The sequence below is a fragment of the Ptychodera flava genome, chromosome 4 (genome assembly GCF_041260155.1).
Source record: "Ptychodera flava strain L36383 chromosome 4, AS_Pfla_20210202, whole genome shotgun sequence".
NCBI lineage: Eukaryota > Metazoa > Hemichordata > Enteropneusta > Ptychoderidae > Ptychodera > Ptychodera flava.
Window position 1 is genome coordinate 576,375 of NC_091931.1, and position 19,939 is coordinate 596,313.

At 36.8% G+C, this 19,939-nt stretch overlaps 1 protein-coding gene across 3 annotated transcripts in view; it reads right to left on the reverse strand.

Annotated features, from left to right (window-relative positions):
• LOC139130331 (E3 ubiquitin-protein ligase MYCBP2-like) overlaps window positions 1–19,939 on the reverse strand; it is a 688,708-nt gene that overhangs the window by 472,807 nt on the left and 195,962 nt on the right. For all 3 annotated transcript variants that reach the window (XM_070696083.1, XM_070696082.1, XM_070696081.1), the window contains exons 11-12: window positions 8,005–8,081; window positions 4,901–5,105 (exon numbers count right to left, since the gene is read on the reverse strand). In XM_070696083.1, the coding sequence (XP_070552184.1) occupies window positions 4,901–5,105; window positions 8,005–8,081 (282 nt within the window). The remainder of the gene's footprint in view (window positions 1–4,900; window positions 5,106–8,004; window positions 8,082–19,939) is intronic.

Below are 19,939 nucleotides of genomic sequence, written 5' to 3' on the forward strand. Positions count from 1 at the left end.
CTCGGATCATGTATGATCTGATGATCATGTCAAATTACCATGTCGGATTACACCGTGATTCTGAAGTGCGCCTACTTCCTCAGTAAATCGGTCAACATAAGCAAACACTGTCTTTAGCGATCGAAGTCAACAATGTCAAAATCAATGCACACAACTGTCGAAATTACCCAAAATAAGCAACAGAAAACTAAAAGTTATCGCTGTGTCGAAAGGACAGTACATCAACATAAAACGACGCTAGTTTGTTATGACATGGAGGTAGAAGGACAGGGCGTTCCCTCGCTCTCACCCAGCTATTAGTACGGGCCGCCGGTGGGATTGCCTCGCTAAAGCAATGGATTCGCCGGTACTGGGGAGTACCGAGGCCATCATTCTTCAGTCTATCGAAGGAGCGTTTCGTGCCAAAAAATACATGACAGCAACAAAAGTACCATCACTGTGAACTTCATATTTACAAAACATCATCAAATACACGCTAAAACTTTAAAACGTCAAAATTCGCAACAGACCGGGAGGCAAGATGGCGTCGGTTTGATTTTTCAAAGTCCTTGCAAAACAACGCTAACTTGTTATATGCGCATGCGCATATAAAGGGGCGACCCATTTGATTTCGGGGGGTATGCAGGAAGTGGGTATGGGAACTTTTTTTTTGTCACAGAGAGTCAGACAACATTTTTTAATTTCTACTGTCAGACCTGCATCAATTTTTTTTATCACATGGAGTAGCAGTGCAATTTTTCAAATTTAAGCCAGTATTTCACATATCACAGGATGGTTTTATATATTCATTTTACATTCCAACAAATGAAAACAAAGTGGAAAGTCTAGTACATACAACTTTAAATTATAGAACACTTTTTTTGCAAATCAACTGTGATCTGTACTATACCTGCTTTTCTTTAAAACAGTCAATTCCTTTTAAGTTCTCAGGGGAGATGTTATCTTTTGTGGTCAGAGAAACAAGGCTCACACATTGTATTTCATTATATTTGTTGTTCCTCAATTTTTCATTGTCAACTTGTAATCTTCCTAACGTATTTATATTGAGAGAATAATGTATTGGTTTTAACACTAGTTTATTGACTCCTGTCTTGTGTTTTAAATTTTCACAATTTACAGAAGTCAAATAGTCCCATCTAGATATTGCCTATACCATTGAGATATTGCAACAGAAATCCTGAAATATGATTTCTTGGGTCAGAAAAGGGAAGGAAAACATCGAGTGCACTGAGGTGTAAAGTAGTGAATGCTTATATCATAAGTGCTGGGAAAAAAAAACACATAAGAATTGCTTGTGGTACAAACATTTGCGCTGCCTATGGCAGCATGCCAGCAAAGAATACACGAGAATGAAGTTTCCAAAATTTTGCTCATTTCAACTGCATTGTGAAAATTCCTTTTTTATTTCTGTCTGTTATGAGAATTTTTTTTTCTCAAGCCATTACAGGCTTAATTTTTTTCTTTTATTTCACCTGGTGACAATTTTTTTTTCTCAAAATCCTCCATAACCCCCCCCCCCCCCAGAAATCAAGTGGTTCTCCCCTAAGTGAGCCCCTGACCTATATGGGCCTAGTGGATGACTGATATGCCTGCCGGTACCGGTGTTTATCGCCTACGGAGGCCATCATTCTTCACTCGATCAAAGGCGCCTTTCGTACCAAAAAATACACGACAGCCGCAAAAGTGCATCACTGTCAACTTAATAACTATAGAACATATTGAAATACACAGTAAAACGTTTACAATGTAAAAAATGTGCCAAGACCGAGAAACAAGATGGCGTCCGATTCGATTCTTCAACTCAGATTTTGTCCTACAGTTGTGCGCATGCGCAGACGGTAGCTTTAGCGAAAGTGAGTCAAAATCAAGTAAATATAAACTAAAAATGGATAAAAATATTGTTTAAAAACCAGATATGAACTGTAAATGCTCACGTGTTTCATTATATATTGCAGTTATGTGTGAATTTGAACCTTTGCCACATGTTTGCAACTTCATTGAAAGTATTATGATCAACATAATGATTATAATTCACCACAGATTAACTCTATAGGTCATTAAGTATTGAAATATGTAATTAGCTGAAAAAAATATTAATTTTTTTGACTGCTGTCATTGTATCACCACTTTATATAGCAAGTGTAATTGCCTTCGGTCAAGTCCTTCAAACTATATATTCCAAACTTTGAAAGCTCATTAGATATTCAAACTATAAATTAGCTGACATGAAAACTTAAATGCAAAATGACTTCCAATATTGATATAACCTGGTATAATCATCAATGTACATAGCATGTTATGCCAATTTTGATCAAATAAATCCAAGTATATGTCCCTAATTAGGAAAGTTCATTAAATACACAAATTAGGAATTGGCTGAAGCAAAAATGCTTAATGCCTTTCAATAAAGTTAGCCTACGTAATAGTATCTTTAATGTACATAGCAAGTTTCATCAATTTTGGTCATGTAAATTCAAATATATATCCCTAATTTCAAAAATTCATTAAATATGCAAATTAGGAGCTGGATGAAGTAAAAATGCTTAATGACTTTCAATAATGTCGTATCATAGTATCTTTAATGTACATAGCAAGTTTCGTCAACTTTGGTCTTGTCAATACAGAAAAACATCCCTGATTATGAAAGTTCATTAAATATGCAAATAAGGAATTTGCTAAACTTCAAATGCTTAATGACTGTCAATAATGTTCTATTATAGTATCTTTAATGTACATAGCCAGTTTCATCAACTTTGGTCTCGTCAATTCAGATGAATACCCTTAATTAGGAAAGTTCATAAAATATGCAAATTAGGAATTGGCTGATGTAAAAATGCTTAATGACATTTAATCATATTCTATCATAGTATCTTTAATGTACAAAGCAAGTTTCATCAATTTTGGTCATGTAACTTCAAATATATAGCCTTAATTTCAAAAGGTCATTAAATATGCAAATTAGGATTTGGATGAAGTAAAATGCTTAATGACTTTCAATAACGTTAAATCATAGTATCTTCAATATGCATACCAAGTTTTGTCAATTTTGATCAAGTAAATCCAGATATATACTCCTAATTAGGAAATTTCATTAAACACGGAAATTAGTAATTATCTTTCATGTCGCCCCTTAATATCTTTCAAAGCTGATATATCTTGGTGTGATCAACATTTGTAGTGAATCTCATCAAATTGTGTGCAGTCGTTGTCAATATATATCAGTATTTCTAAAATCATTAATTATGCAAATGAGCAAAAAGTAAGCAAGCCACACCCACCAAAAACTAATCAGTTCTTGCCATTTGCAAACTGAATCTATGTACCAGATTTGATTCTGATCTGATGAGCCGTTTTTGAGATATTGAGTACACAGACAGACAGACAGACAGACAGACACACAGACACACAGACAGACAGACATCGCTGCGACATATGCCCACGTGTGTCAACACGTGAGCAAATAATACAAGGCATGTATCACCAAATTTTGAACATTTCTGACGGCATTTCAACTATACGAACACCCATGCCAAACATCACAATAATCAAATCAGTGGTTTTGAGGAAAAATTGAAAATAGTGGTTTTCACAAAAAAGCTAAAAAAGTGACTTTAAAATGATTCAATCAAAAAAAGGAAAAAGACATACAGAGATACATGCCCAAGTGACCACCAGACCAAATTTCAGAAAAAGTTACTGAAGCGTTTCTGAGATACCTGCGTCCACAGCATACGGCCCACTGTATGCGACAACAGAGGCCACGTCATCACATTAGTACTTTGGGCCAAAGGCCCAAAGGACTAAAAATTGAAGATTTCATCAAATTTCAATATATCACATTGAGACAACCCCTAGGAACCTGTATACCAAATGTCAAAGGTATCAGAAAAATAGTTTTTGAGAAACAATTTTTTTGACCATAAATGGCAAAAATTGCACCAAAACTACAAAACTGCAGATTTCATCATAATTTCAATATATCATATTTAGTTTATCTGTAGAAACCTGTATATCAAATATCAAAGCCATCAGATGAGCACTTTTTGAGAAATAATTTTTTTGACTCTAAATGGAAAAAATTGTCCCAAAAATACAAAATTGTAGATTTCATCATAATTTGAATATATCATATTTTGATCAATCCTAGGAACCTGTATACCAAATATCAAAGCTGTTTGACCAGTGGTTATGAAGAAGAAGATTTTTAACCAAAAATGCCCTTTTTTGCATATTTAATATTTAATATATAATTTGCATATTTTCAACAACATCAAAAAAAGAAAAAAAGGTAGTTACTCATAATCATATTTTGCATCAGTCTACACAACAGATAAATCTGTAAGTATAGCGGTACTCAAGATATTTGAGTGGACGGACATCCTCACAAATGGACATACATACATACACATGACATACATACATACAGATTGACGACGGACGCCAGATGGATACCCATCCCAATAGCTTCTATAGACTATAGTCTATAGTAGCTAAAATGTACCATTGTGACTGGCAAGCACAGGTATATAGTTATAGCTATGCATCATAACCTTATCTTTTTATCGCAAAGCTGAAATGAAATTGATCTTTGCATGTCAACATTATGGCTCCACCCTGAGAGAAATTTAAAGAAAATGGCCACCAGGCAGATCAAATCACATAACACAATTGACGTGCATCTGTAGTTCTTGGTACGATACTCTTGAGTCAAGTTTCATTGACATTGGTTCTGGACAGACGAAAATGAAAACAAACTGACTGCAAGATGGCCATATTAGATCATATCCTGAAACAAACTGAGGTACATCTGTAAGTCTTGACACAAGGGTAGCACAAGAGTGGAGACCTGGAACATCATGACTGTACCATCCTAATTAAAGTTTCTGGAGTATATAACTACCTGGTTCTCCATCTTCTCCTCTTTTTGCTGTTCCTACAAAGTACACACAACCATCATCAGCCACTAGTAATGCATGTTGACTTTCATGACCTGCACAACATTGTACAATCTTTGGTGACTTGGTGATTGGTAACTCTGCCCATTTACTGCTCACACCACTTCCTTGCTTTATTCCAAGACTCTGAGATTTTCCGGAGTAGAAAACCTTGAAAAATCAATCAAAGCATGTATTTTTTAGAGGTTATAAATGGCAAGTGAGGGTATTTGGTTGCTGATATAAGACCTCTTTTGCGGTGAAAATTAATATATTTGGTGGGAAATAATCACCAGGCGAAGCAAGGTGATTATTTCACCTGGTACCACCACTAATTATCAGTGGTTCAGGATGGTCCTACTTAAATTTGTCAATCACAATTGTCCCATGGACCTGGTAATATATTACCTTGAATGGAAATGATTATTGGACCAGTTTAATGTCATACATTTCACGGCAGAGGTCTTATATCCACAACCAAATACCTGAGCACACTGTTTATGACCTCACTATGTCCTTATTTTAATACATGTAGGGCCGAAGTTTGAACGAGGGTTCAGGAGTGCCCAGCCTCACACAAACTCTGAAATGAACATTTCAGCAGTTGATTCCATAAAATACCGTAACGCATCGCATAAATATCGCGATTAGACATCGAACTTGAAAAATTTTACTTGAAAAAAAACTCAAAAACACTTTAAAAATTATGTTGTTGTTACATAGCCATGGCTGCTACAGAAACTCTTCATTTGTGTGTTCATCTACATGCACCAGACTAAAATTTAACAATTAAGGTAGAGACACACGTTAGATGATACTTATTTTAAACTCACTTTTTCTCAATAAATTTCACTTTTGGACCCTACACATTATATATTTTCTGTTAGCCCTATATCTCGACATTATGAAAAATATGTTTATTTTCCAAAATCATTGTGTCTGTGTCCATTTCTCTCAAAAATATGCGTTTTTGAATTTTTTTACCTAAAAAAATTAGGTGTTCAAGGACTATGGCGACTTGAGATCTTTTAACAGAAATCAGCAATTGAGTACTCTGGGGAAAAAACGGTGTCCCAGATTTTTTCTATTCCCTTTTGTTTCAGCACAATAAGGTGTGAAAGTAACAACTCTGGATTTTTGAATAAATTACCGGGTTTCGTTCACTTCAGCAAGACTTTCTCATGTTCCATAAATTTTACCGAAAATCTGAGACACCGTTTTACATATATGTATTGCTACTGTGACCTGGTAAAAAATCAGACCGATCTGTGCACCCTACTCCAACCTAATTTCGTTTGAAGTTACGCTTGTCAGGCCAAAATCGGAAGAGAGATAATCAAAGAATTGTGTAAACACCCGTATACGTACAAATATCGATCGTTGATATGACTTTCCGGGCGATTTTTATTCATGTTCACGAACTTGCATCAAGCGGCAGACTAGATGTTTTGTATTTTAGATAAAATACCCTTCCGAAGATCATAAATGGCGAGAAAATCGGGAGAAACACACACAAACTGTTGAGTTGCACGAGTAATGAGGATGGTTTATTTACATAATAGACACTGTCACGGCTAATCTGTTTTTGCTCAAATTAGAGTCTAAGCTTGTTACCGTAACTGTAAACGGTTGTCAAGATCTATCAATCCGTTTCTCTTCAGTTTAGAAGTATCTCTTACGCCCGTCGGAGGCGAATTGCGATATTTTATGTTTGCGAGAGTCTCAGTGGACCACACTGATTTTGACATCGCGGCGTCACGGAAGCCATGGCGGTGACTATTCAAGTTCGTCATTCGGCCCGTGCGCTTGTAGAACTTCCCCTGGAAGATGAAATTTATGCATACGCATCGCTTGACATGTCCACCAGTTTCATTCACAAATTTGTTCATTTATCGCCGACCTTCGCATCGGAATGGGCGTACTGTGGTAGAAAGACTATGTCGCTGACTTTCACGTTGGAGAACTTACTTCGGTGGAGAGAATCTGATAATCAATCAGCTTCCTCGTCGGAAGAAAGACTCGTGTCCGACATTTCATCTTCCGCCACGTTGCTATGGTACGACCGTAAGTCAGACAATCTGAGTTTTATTCTGGTAGCCTGGTCCATGATCTTACTTACTCTCTTCTTACGACCACGCTTACGTTTTACGCGTCTCTGCCTTCCGCTTGTCACCACGGAAGCCATTATTATTAACGTCACGCACACAGGACAGTGGAAAGTATGCGCAAGATCAGAAAAATTAACATAATCTGTTGACCTTTCGTCCCTATAATAACTAATCCATACACAGTTAAGACAACCGAATAGAACAGTACACGTAGTTCTCAAAAAGTCTATTTTTATTAGTATTTTAAGCATTTCTTTATACAATATTGTCTCAACACTTTTCCTCATGTAAAGGTCATACGGTACGGACTCCAATTTTGAAATAAAACCAAAATCTCTGTAAAAATGCATTAAACGTGTGTCTATACCTTAAATCGATCTCAAGCCGTACTTCTTCAACATTATGGCGTGTTGAGCTCTCAAGCTGGCATTCAAAATTTGCGCGAACTAAGAAATGTTACGCAGCATGTAGATCTTCTTGTTGAGGATATAAACCCTGGCTCTAGCCAATCGGATGGCCAGATTCCAGCTAAGCATATTAAAATGGTAATTAAACAATGTACATGCACCAATAAAAAATCATAGAAATCCTAGAACAACTTGACATTACCTGCCCAGTGTAACATGTTCACTGTCTGTCTAACTTTTTGACAGGCAACATGCCAAGAAAGAATTTGTGTGAAGTTCTGTGGACATACATTATCAGTTGAAAAAATATGAGGAAATATTAAAAGTTTTGCATGATTACACTGTAGGGAATCATGTGGACTGCAGGACATGTTGCGGCTAGAGTCTTATGAACCTATCTGTCATTAAGTTGCTATCTCAAAAGCTTGTACATGAAACTACAATGCATTTAGGATTTGGTGAAATACCACTTTCTAATGACTTGGCAGATGGGGAAATGGTAGACCTGGCATGATAAGGGTTATTCTGGCTGCTCTACATTTGAGTGATACCAACCTTTCCAAGGACAGTTCTAAGTAGTGTAAAATCTTTACCACCACAGATCATGATTGGATCTTCATCAATGCCAATATCTAAAAGTAAACAGCAAAATAACAATGTCAATGAAAGCATATCAATTACTCTTTTGTTCAAGGTAATTGGAAATTATATTTTTGATCCTAAAGGTTCATGTAATTAAATTTTATTTCTTCAAAGTTTAAATAAAGAAACAGACTTAAAAATTTCAGGATTTGGTAACCACATGTTCAACTTTATGTTGAAAAAGAAATAATCGAAAATATGTCACCATATTGAGCAATCTGGAGGTATGCTGCCAACCAAGATCCCCCTCTGCATTGTCAATGATGGGTCACAAACAAATCATATGGAAGGGTTAAGTAATATAATGTTGACAATCTTGCAAGCCAACAATAAAAATACCGCCAATGGCACTTGGACATAATGACCGCCTAGTATTATCGGCATTTATCAACAACCCCACTCACTGTGAATTAGACAGACCACGAAGTCAATGTGCAACGTATAGCTGAAAAGACTATTTTTCACATTGCAATTTTAAGCCCATTTTTGTGAGGAAAGGGACATGTACATGTATATGGAGAAAAAATCAGAATACATATTTGTAAATAGTAATAGTTTGTTGAGTGACAATCATGTATGTATCTCTTGAAAAATTTTGGGGTTATAAGGTATAACAGTAGTGTAAGAATTATGACGTTAGAATAAATTAGTAAAGCTATGTTGACAGTAATTAAGATTACAAAATTATACACGTAGCTAAGGAAATCTGAATGACATAAATGTTGACAGAAGTAATTGAAGCTAAGATAGGAATAAACTGAATTTTTGCTAAAAGGTTGGTAAAAGGCCATTACAGGAATTGGTCCATACCATGGTGGTGGAAACGTAAAGCCAATCTTACCTACCACCCTTATTACAACAAGTCATTGACAATGACACAGTCCCCACTTGTTAATGGGTACTTACACTCTTTTCCTGCCAAGTCAATATTTCACCACCAGGTCAAGATGGTTAAAATTAATGAAACACAACATATTCCATATGGAGTATTTTAACATAATACTGTACATTTGAAGGCTGTTGAAAACATAAATACTGTTAACTTGATTTTTTTGGACTAAAGATGCTATAACAGACCAAGCCAAGTGGGTGAAAATATGTCGTGTTTTGGCTCAAAACCGCTTTTTACTGACTTGGCTGATGGGGAATTTATACTGTCTGGCGGGAAAAGGGTTAATTACAAGTCCTCTGAGAGGACTACTGTAAGCTGCCACACTAATTACAAAAGGTCATTAAAATGAAGCAATTAGTACTTAATCGAAAGGATACTGCAAAACATTTTTGCATCCTACCCTAACACTGACAGATTATCACCAGTACCATATTTCATAAAGTTTGATGCAGTACTTTGGACGTTTACCCTAAAAACAAAATCCATTATGTAAATGCAAACTACCAATTAATTTATATATATATGATACCACTAATTGCATTGATTTGTATTTACAACACTTTGAGATCAAAATTGGACAGACACACGCACGGAAATGACCAAACCTATAAGTCTCCCCGGACGGTGTCCGTGGGGACTAAAACGTTCTATAAATATTAGTCAATTTAAGGGGGCGAGATGATTAAGTATGGCAGCAAAGTCATGGTTATCTTTTGTCTAATACCTTGTGTAAGTTCATGAACTTCACATAAATCTTGCTATTTACATTTGTTGCTATGGGCAATACTTATGTGTTTTAGATCATTTGAGAGCAATCCATCCATGACAGGTTTTAACTGTAATATAGCTTCTATTTAGGGGAGAGAAACTTCACAAATTATTTTTTGTTCCCCGTAATTTCCTGTGAGAACACACGGACAGATGCTCAGGAAAGATGCTGGTGCTAGCTTGACAACTAACCTAAACCTTTTAACTTCATTGTCCAGTAGTAAAGACTGTCACATGTGATGTCCTGGATACTTAACCCTTTCACCAAAATGGTTTTACCCAAACCCATTGTTATCAATGGTGATCTTGGACCTCTTTACAGGGAACTGGGGGTGAACAGGTTAATCTCTGGAATGTGAATGTCAAAGTCTCTATATTGACTCAAGGATGTTTACTCAAGATTGAAGTGAGCAGATATAAGACAAGTCATCGTTGATGACACAGTCCCCACTTGTTAATGGGTACTTTGATTACAAGTCCTCAGAGAGGATTGAGTCCTCTTTATTAGGTCTGTGATAAAAATACTGTGATAAAGATGGCACTCAATGGCCAAGAATGAGTTCCATGGTGATGAAAACATAAAACCAATGTAGGCCACTATCCTAAAGGTCATTAAATGAGTCAACTCGGAATTAGTTGACAGGATGTTGCAAAACATTTTTTCATACTATCCTAACACTAATAGATTATCACCGGTACCATATTTCATAAAGTTTGATGCAGTATTTACAACACTATGAGATCAACATCTGATTGTCAAATTTGACGTTGTATTTATGGATATATCACTTTAATTAGGAAAGTTCATTACATATGCAATTACAAATTAATTAAAATGGCAGTGATAAATGTCTTTTTCACTGTTAAAGCAATGTGAGCTTAACATCTGTACAAAGTTTCATGAAATTTGATGCAGTATTTCTTGACATATCAGCCTAATTATGAAACTTCAATAATTGACATGATACTGCTACATGACATGAAACAAAGTGACGAGCATGTATGAAATAGGTCAATGTCCTTGTACCAACTTTGAATGATACTGGTGGAAATATGTCTGAGTTATGGCTCAGTACATGAGAAAATTGTAACAAAATCACCGCCACACAGCGATATTTGATCTTACTGTTTAAAAAATCAACAAGAATATGTATGACATAAGTCAATGTCCAGGTACAAACTTTGAATAAAATCAGTTGAGACTTGCCAGAGTTATGGCTCTTGACATGAAAAAAAAACATAATAAAATTGCCTCCATGTGGCCATATTAGACCATATCGAGAAACAAATGTCAATGTCAATGTCCTTGTACCAACTTTGAATAAATTTGCTTGTGGATGTCTGACTTATGGTTCAGGACATGGAAAATCGTAAAAAACCAGTCATTGACAATGACATAGTCCCCACTTGTAATAGGAGTATTAGTCTTGATGGGGCAGGGAAATGTGGTCATTAAGAAGTATCACTGGAGTGTATGTGTTGAGATCTATGGGCACATAGGTCTATGTCGTTGTTCCCAATTTGAAACACATGAGGCATGTCTAAGTTATGGTTCTAAATTGGGAAAAAAGATCAGACCTCTGGCTGTATTGGCCAGCCAAGAAATACATATGCGCATAATAATGAGGTACAAGATGTGACATCTTAAGGTCAAATATCCTATCAGAACTGGAGGGTATAGAACTTGTGGTTACTGAGTTATGCATATATATAGACCACTTTCCCGGAAGTGGAAGATCGCGGTTTTTAGATGCGCGCGCAGGGTATTTACATCAACATACGACGTACGCTGGGGTGTTCGATCGACGGTAAATTCTACACTATAGGCCTTCTAACAAATGATACTGACAAGTTCCTACGGAAAAATACTGCTAATTTAATTAAAATAAATATATATTAGGCATTCCGTATTTGTATTATTTGATGAAATACATTTGTCATGCAATCTGCACTAATTCTTGATCGTACGCGCTGGGCAAGTAGGGGGCAAGTAGTTGTTAAGTCAGTGTGACTTGTTCCATACAACTTGCAGGCTTTCATAGCGTTGAACACTCGTAGTGTTAGAATTTATGTTATATTCTTTGGCGTTTATGATGAAAATGACCGGTATGTCAGCCTTATATTTTGACATGATTATCATTTGATTTTTTGAAAAGTCTAAACTTTTTTTCCTCAAACTCCCTCCGAGAAGCAGGTTTTTTCCGCCTCAGACCACAGCAGCGCATACACCGGAACACCCCGGTGCGCGTAGTCTCGTATTGAAATCTACTTCCGGGAAAGTGGTCTATGTATAATCAAGGTCAAAGGTCATAAGGTCACGTGACATTTTGAAAAAAAATTGTATTGCTAATTAATCCCTGTATGCCAAAAATCAGACCTCTAGCTCTATTCCCTTGCCCAGAATTAGATGTGTGCATAATTAATGAGGTAAAGCGTGTGTTGTCATAAGGTCTCCCACCCTACTAAATATAAAGGACATAGCACTTGTGGTTACGTATTTATCGACATAGACGTATATTTCAGGTCATAGGTCATCGGGGTCACATTACATTTGGTCAAAAAATTTCTTTCCTATAGTTATCCCTATATACCAAAAATCAGACATCCAGCTCTATGGGTTTGCTCAGAATTAGATATATGCATAATTAATGAGGTACAGTATGAAGCATCATAAGGTCTCCCATCATACCATATATGAAGGGTGTACCACTTGTGGTTACTGAGTTATGGACAAATATGTATATTTGAGGTCAAAGGTCATCGAGGTCATGTGACATTTTGTCAAAATAATTGTATTGCTAAGTTATTGCTATATAACAAAAATCAGACCTCTAGCTCTATTGACTCGCTCAAAATTAGATATGCACATAATTAATGAGGTACAATATGTGGCGTCATAAGGTGTCCCATCATACCATATTTGAAGGGTGTAGCACTTGTGGTTACTGAGTTATGGACAAATATGTATATTTGAGGTCAAAGGTAACCGAGGTCACGTGACATTTTGTCAAAAAAATTGAATTGCTAAGTTAGGCCGTGTAAATAAAATTCTTTGTTTGCCGTCCTTGGATTTTTGAAAAACCTACCAGCCAGCCAGCATAAAAAACAAACAGAGAAAAAAAACACAACACAGATCAATCGCATAAACTCTAACTTTCCCATCGGTTTATGGGTCACAAGTATGAAAAAATCATCTGTTACATTTACAATGCAGTGTTTCTTATGCTCTTCATTAGCACGCTGAAAACAATGCGTGGAAACAAAGGTTATACTTGTGTAAATACAACAAGCAAAGAGTTAGGTGACTCTGAGTCTGAACAAAAATTCCATAATAAACAATGGCAATAAACACTATACCAGTACATAATGTACAACATGTACAGTGTGATAGTAATCAACTGCACTGGATGTGTTACGAAGATTTACAGATTGTCTTTGACGGAGATTTATGCACTAGTTGGTCATAGGTGCCTGTAAAACTATTAATTAAAATAACAAGATCTCAAATATGAATAAAAAGCATATTTGCGACAAATATAAAAAGATGCAACTTACGTATTACGAGGATGTTTACGAAGTTTTGAAGAAAACAAAATATATTTGAATTAACACCTAATGAAGGAACCTAAGAATTTCACGTAATGGGTTCAATTTTGCAACGTGTCTAAGTGACATTTGTATATTAATTATAACATGTAAATTTAAGATCGAGACCTGTATTGATGTTTACGATTGGACGTATATTTTTATCTTTAATTTATATCTATCATATGATCAAAAGCAATTAAACTAAGTTTAAATCCCATTCTAAAATAATACGGGAGAGGACATGAGAGAAAAATACAACAGACAGGGCAGGAGGATACAACGACCAAAGAGTAGTCCAGGGCATTTAGACAATTGGAGAAGCGTATCTTGGACAGCACCTGTCAAGCTTGTCTACCGAGAAGTAAAGTCTATATAGTACCAACGAAACACTATAAATTTCGAAATGTTGGGGTAAGCTTACAACAAAGAGGTGTTCTTGCAAAACCTGAAAATTCCACATATTAAACTGCAAAAGTTACCGAGTATACCAAAGTATAATTGTCACTCAGAAAACAAATGCTAAACATCTTGGTAAAAAGTGAAACTACTATCTCTTCCATACAATTAGAATTTTTGCAGTAAGAAGAGTGGGTAGCTGAGCAAATCATAACAGCCTTGAGTATAAATCCTCCTTTTTAAGTGTCAAATATAAATACAAGTCCTGAGCACTGTTTCTGTTGAGTTAAATGCTCCATTAGCTGTAACATTAAAGGCTATTTATTCTGAATTTAGTGTATCAACTAGTCTTTTATCCGAATTCTAATAGCGCTGATCTCGGTGTCAGCTGCGCGCGCGACTTCGAACACCGCTGCCTGAAAATCGGACAAATTGTGTTACTGCATGCGCGGTCGTTGTTGCAACTTGTAGTCTGAGCCATAAATTCATATGAATTAGTGTGATTTTCTGTATGCATTATGACATTAGCAGTTTTAATTACATAGTTCTTGCCAAAAATACGGACAAATTTTTGCATATTAATGCAAGAAAAATGACGTTAAGTGATCAGCGTTATTGCATACTAAAATGCTGAATATTCTGCTTGTCCAGACAGCAATGCCGAATGGCCATTGCTATTTTTGAAAACTGAATTCTAATCCGGACTTATAAAATGACCACATCGTTTTTAGCACAAAAAAAAAATGTTCAAAGTAAGAGCAACTTATACTGCGTACGAACTATTTGGAGCATTCAACATTTCACCGGCGGTAACTGCTTGCCCCGGTGCAGATCCAATATCGTGATCAATCGCGGATCGCGCAGAAGCTGATGGAAATTCAGTTCCATTCCTTATTCGAAGCTAAACCAGTCAAGAATTGTTTACGATCCGTCCTGTATGGAGAGCAAGCCAATATCGCGCACTTCCGCCGATTTGGAAACTTTGAGGGAGAGACGGTCGATCGATCTCGGGATCGATCTTCACATACGGTATACTGCAGTCCGCTGCAACAGGTGCTAGGAGGTGCACATGTACACTTTACGTACAGCGGTTGATGTACCCCTTTACGATAGGTAATCTGATGTGTATCGAAACGATCGTACGACATTTGCGTTTTTGCGACATTTAAGTAAATTGCTGCGACACTGCCAACAAAGGAAGGACGCAACGCGTCATATTTTCGAGCATAAGATCTGTGTTTGTTTTTCATATTTCGTCCAAAAACCTACCCGCACGCGGACGGCAAACAAAGAATTTATTTTACGGCGCCTTATCCCTATATACCAAAAATCAGACCTCTAGCTCCATTGGCTTGCTCAAAATTAGATATGCACATAATTAATGAGGTACAATATGTGGCGTCATAAGCTGTCCCATCATACCATACATGAGGGGTGTAGCACTTGTGGTTACTGAGTTATGGACAAATATGTATATTTGAGGTCAAAGGTCACCGAGGTCACATGACATTTTGTCAAAAAAATTGTAGTGCTAAGTTATCCCCTTATACCAAAAATCAGACCTCTAGCTCTATTGGCTCGCTCAAAATTAGATATGCGCATAATTAATGAGGTACAATATGTGGCGTCATAAGCTGTCCCATTATACCATATATGAAGGGAATAGCACTTGTGGTTACCGACTTATGGACATATATATATATATATATATATATATATATATATATATATATATATATATATATATATATATATATATATATATATATATATATATATATATATATATATATATATATATATATATATATATATATATATATATATACAGGGGTTTCATTAAGAGCCGGCAGCCGGCGAAATTGACCGGTTACTCTCACGATTTCGCCGGCTACTTTTTCAGAAAATTTGAACTCTTTTATAGCTAAAATATTTTTTACCGTCTGAAATGATAAGGACAAGTTTCACAAGCTGTGTAATTAAACTTTTCAACGGCTTTTATGTGAAACAAAATTTAGAAGACGAGCGACTACTACGATCGCCTTGTACTACGATGCAGCACGGTCTTGCGTATACTGCCTCAATAAAAATCGGAATTGCAACGGATGATTCTATTGGCTATCCGAATTGCTAATTCCTATGTGGTGACCTTTATATACGCCAATGAAAATGTGCATACTACACCTGTCAGCCGTCGTTAGCTCAACTCAAAATGGTCGATGAACAAATGAAGACGGAAGCGATCGCAAGGTCAAGCTTCGATGTACGATCTTCGGTTTTGAAGTGCGCCGAGAAACAAGAGAAGGATAATTACGTGGATTTAAACTGTTTTCGAAGGCATTGACCTGATTTTTTTTCACGAAAAAACTTCCCGATTACAGTTCGAATTTTAGTAAGCCGACGTGCGTTGCACTGCAGTAGGCGTAAATTGAAGGTATATAACCAGCTGGACGTATGATATGTACTGCTTTTCGGTCTATCCACGCAAATAAGAATCCGCCCAGAGAGGTTAAAATGCGATCAGACATCTAAATTCACTTCAAAACCGATCGTCAGGTTAAATCCAAATGTGAGCTTCTGAACGTACAAATTTTCATATCCTATATCAAGGTTCTTACTTTGCATACCCATATAGTCAAATAACCTTGAGGGTCTTTGTTTCTGTTTGCGAAATATGGTTACGATTGTCTTTTTTATCATTATTGTTATATAAATTATCCTTTTTGCCTCCCGAGTGGTATAAAAGTTCTTCATCTACAGATTTTTATACCAAACCTGAGGGCTCTTAATTTTAAGCATAACATTACACATTAATGAAAAGTTTTTCATTTACTGTGCCTAAAATATGAGTGTTTCATCCAGGATGGCATCAACAAGGGGGATTTTCCCCTTTACCAGAAAATTTCGGGGGTATTTCACTAGTTCATGTGTTCTACTTGTACCTCTAAGGTGTGACTCGCACAATTTCATTAGGGGTGGGGGAGTGGTCCCCCTTGACAAATTAATTGGGGTACCAACATTTCAATAGAGGGGGAATCCCCTAACCCCTATCTAGATGTAACACTGTATAATACCATCTACATATCAAATTTATATCATTAATAATAGTGAATTATAATAGTTTACCTCCTAAAAGCATAGAGGCTCTAAAGACTTCAGTTTAATTGTTCAAAATATCGTCAACATTACCACATTTTATTATTTTTAATTATGAATTATCATATTTAGGCCTAATCTCACAGGAAAATGGCTTTTATGATATGAACACTTACTGCCCTGGAACACTGCTGACAATGCTCCTGAAAATACTAGAAATTCAGGTGACTGTGGGCTGTAAAAAGTGAATTTTAGCTCATTTTTCAGGGTTTCCGGTCTTCGGCCGGGAGGGGTAACACCCCCTCCCGGACCCTCCCCCGATGACGACCGCTTTGTGGTCATGGCAGCTGCAAGCCGCGTACTTTTCCATTCTGGCCCCCTACTTCAAAAGTTATTGAAACCCCTGATATATATATATATATATATATATATATATATATATATATATATATATATATATTATATATATATATATATATATATATATATATATATATATATATATATATATATATATATATATTTGAGGTCAAAGGTCACCAAGGTCACGTGACATTTTGTCAAATATCTGAGATATCTGCGTCAAGGGATGGACTCACGGACGGACAGGACCCAATCTATAAGCCCCCTGGACTTCATCCGTGGGGACTAAAAACTGTGTCACTGCATCCTTTTTGCAATATGAATACGATGAGAAACTAAATTTTTATTTTTCTTGGCCTTATACATGGGAGTCTATGGACTGCCTTATACATGGGAGTCTATGGACTGCCTTATACACGGGAGTCTATGGAGACTGCCTTATACATGGGAGTCTATGGAGGTGAAAACTAAAAAGTCCTCTAACACGGCCAAATTTGATCGCATTGTGAAACAAATCGACGTGCATCTGAATGGGGTAGGTTACTATCCTTGTGCTAAGTTTGAAAGAAATTGACCTGGGCATGTCTGAGATATCTGCGTGAACGGACAGACGGACGGACGGATGCACACACGCACGCACGGACATGACCAAACCTATAAGTCCCCCCAGACGGTGTCCGTGGGGACTAATGACCACACGGTGGCCATATTGGATTGCATCACAAAACAAATCAATGTGCATATGTATGACATAGGTCAATGTCCTTGTACCAACTTTGAATAAAATCAGTTGAGATATGCCTGAATTATGGCTCTGAACACGAAAAAATTGTAACAAAATGACCGAACAGCAGCCATATTGGATCATATCACAAAACAAATTGACGTGCATATCTATGACATTGGTCATGTCCTTGTGCCAACTTTGAATAAAATCGGTTGAAACATGTCTGAGTTATGGCACTGTACATGAAAAAATCGTTACAAAATGGCCGCATGGCGGCCAATATTTGATCTTATCACAAAAAAAATTGATGTGCATATCTATGACATTGGTCATGTCCTTGTGCCAACTTTGAATAAAATCGGTTGAAACATGTCTGAGTTATGGCACTGTACATGAAAAAATCGTTACAAAATGGCCGCATGGCGGCCAATATTTGATCTTATCACAAAAAAAATTGATGTGCATATCTATGACATTGGTCAATGTCCTTGTACCAACTTTGAATAAAATCGGTTGAAACATGTCTGAGTTATGGCTCTGTACATGAAAAAATCGTTACAAAATGGCCGCCTGGTGGCCATGCATCTGTATGACATATGAAGTAATCCTTGTACCAAGTTTGAATGAAATCACTCCAGGCATCTCTGAGATATCTGCGTGAATGGACGGACGGACGGACGCACGCATGCACGGACGCACGGACATGACCAAACCTATAAGTCCCCCCGGACAGTGTCCGTGGGGACTAATAATATGACAAATGCCTAGGGTCATCTCAAATGTGAGAATCTAAAATATGAAATATGGGGGTTTTATCGCTAATGATACCAAAAAGAGTATGGAAATCTCTGATTCTTCCATTCAGTGCATCCTCCATGTTTCTAGCATTCATCTAACACACATTTCTGCTCCATAACTCATAAAATAGTCCAAAATGCAGGATAGATGTACCTTCCAAAAATACACATGACAACCCCTAAAATCAACTAGAAAGCATTTGCAAGCAGAAGCGAAGTTCCAGAGACCAGAGCAGCGGAAGAAAAGAGAATTTGTGAGGAAGATTGGTGCAGAATCAGTGTTGGCGCTAGGAATTTTTTCATTGTAGCCACAGTCTGTTAGTGTGGCTAAAATGATCAAATTTTTTTTAGCCACAAGCAATTTTTATTAGCCACACCCAACAAATCAATTTCACATACAAATTGCACAAACTCTATTTTCAATAACGTTTGTACTTTATTATCCAAATGTTGGGCCAGGGCTATTGTACATACACTTTAATTCCTCGACAGATAAACTGCTGAGCACATTTTCTGCCAATTTTATAGTTGCAGATAATAGTGACCAGGAGCACAGTAAAACTCCAGGTCCTTTGTGAAAGTTGTCTGTCCTTCAATTAAAAAAAGATATGTATTAAACAAAAATTGGTTGTAACTTCCTTTCAGATCTGTATTTTATGAATGCTGGTGAATAAATTGACCCCTTTCTTTATAAGGGCCGTTCTGACACAGTATTTAACAACGTTGTGAACGCCGTTGTTATGGTAAACAACGACGAAAACCATGTGTGAGAACAGTTAACGACGGTGCTGCGACGGCGTCGATCTACGGCGTCGAATTTCGTCAGACCTGCAACGGCGCGCCGACGCAAATTGTGTGTCAGAACGGTTAACGACAGTGTAAACGCCCTCTCGCGACGACTTTTGTCCAAAACATTACCTCTAGCCTATCAGCTCGAGTGCACAGTACGCATAGCTGGACTCGACACGAACCATGGAAGACAACAGATCTCTCGCTCCCATGTATAAAGTGTGAAAGAGGCTACCCACCTAACTATCCAAAATGTTTTTGTGTCGAGTTTGTGTTTGGTTCGTTTCAAAAATGTGTTCCTACATTCTTATCCGATTGTTTGTGTTAATAAAAAATGTTTGTTTCGCCTCGGATATTTGTAGGGAAGTTTGGATTAGTGTGTACGGTAATCTTTTGTTTGTGTGGGGAAAGCTTATGGCGAGACGCAGCCGG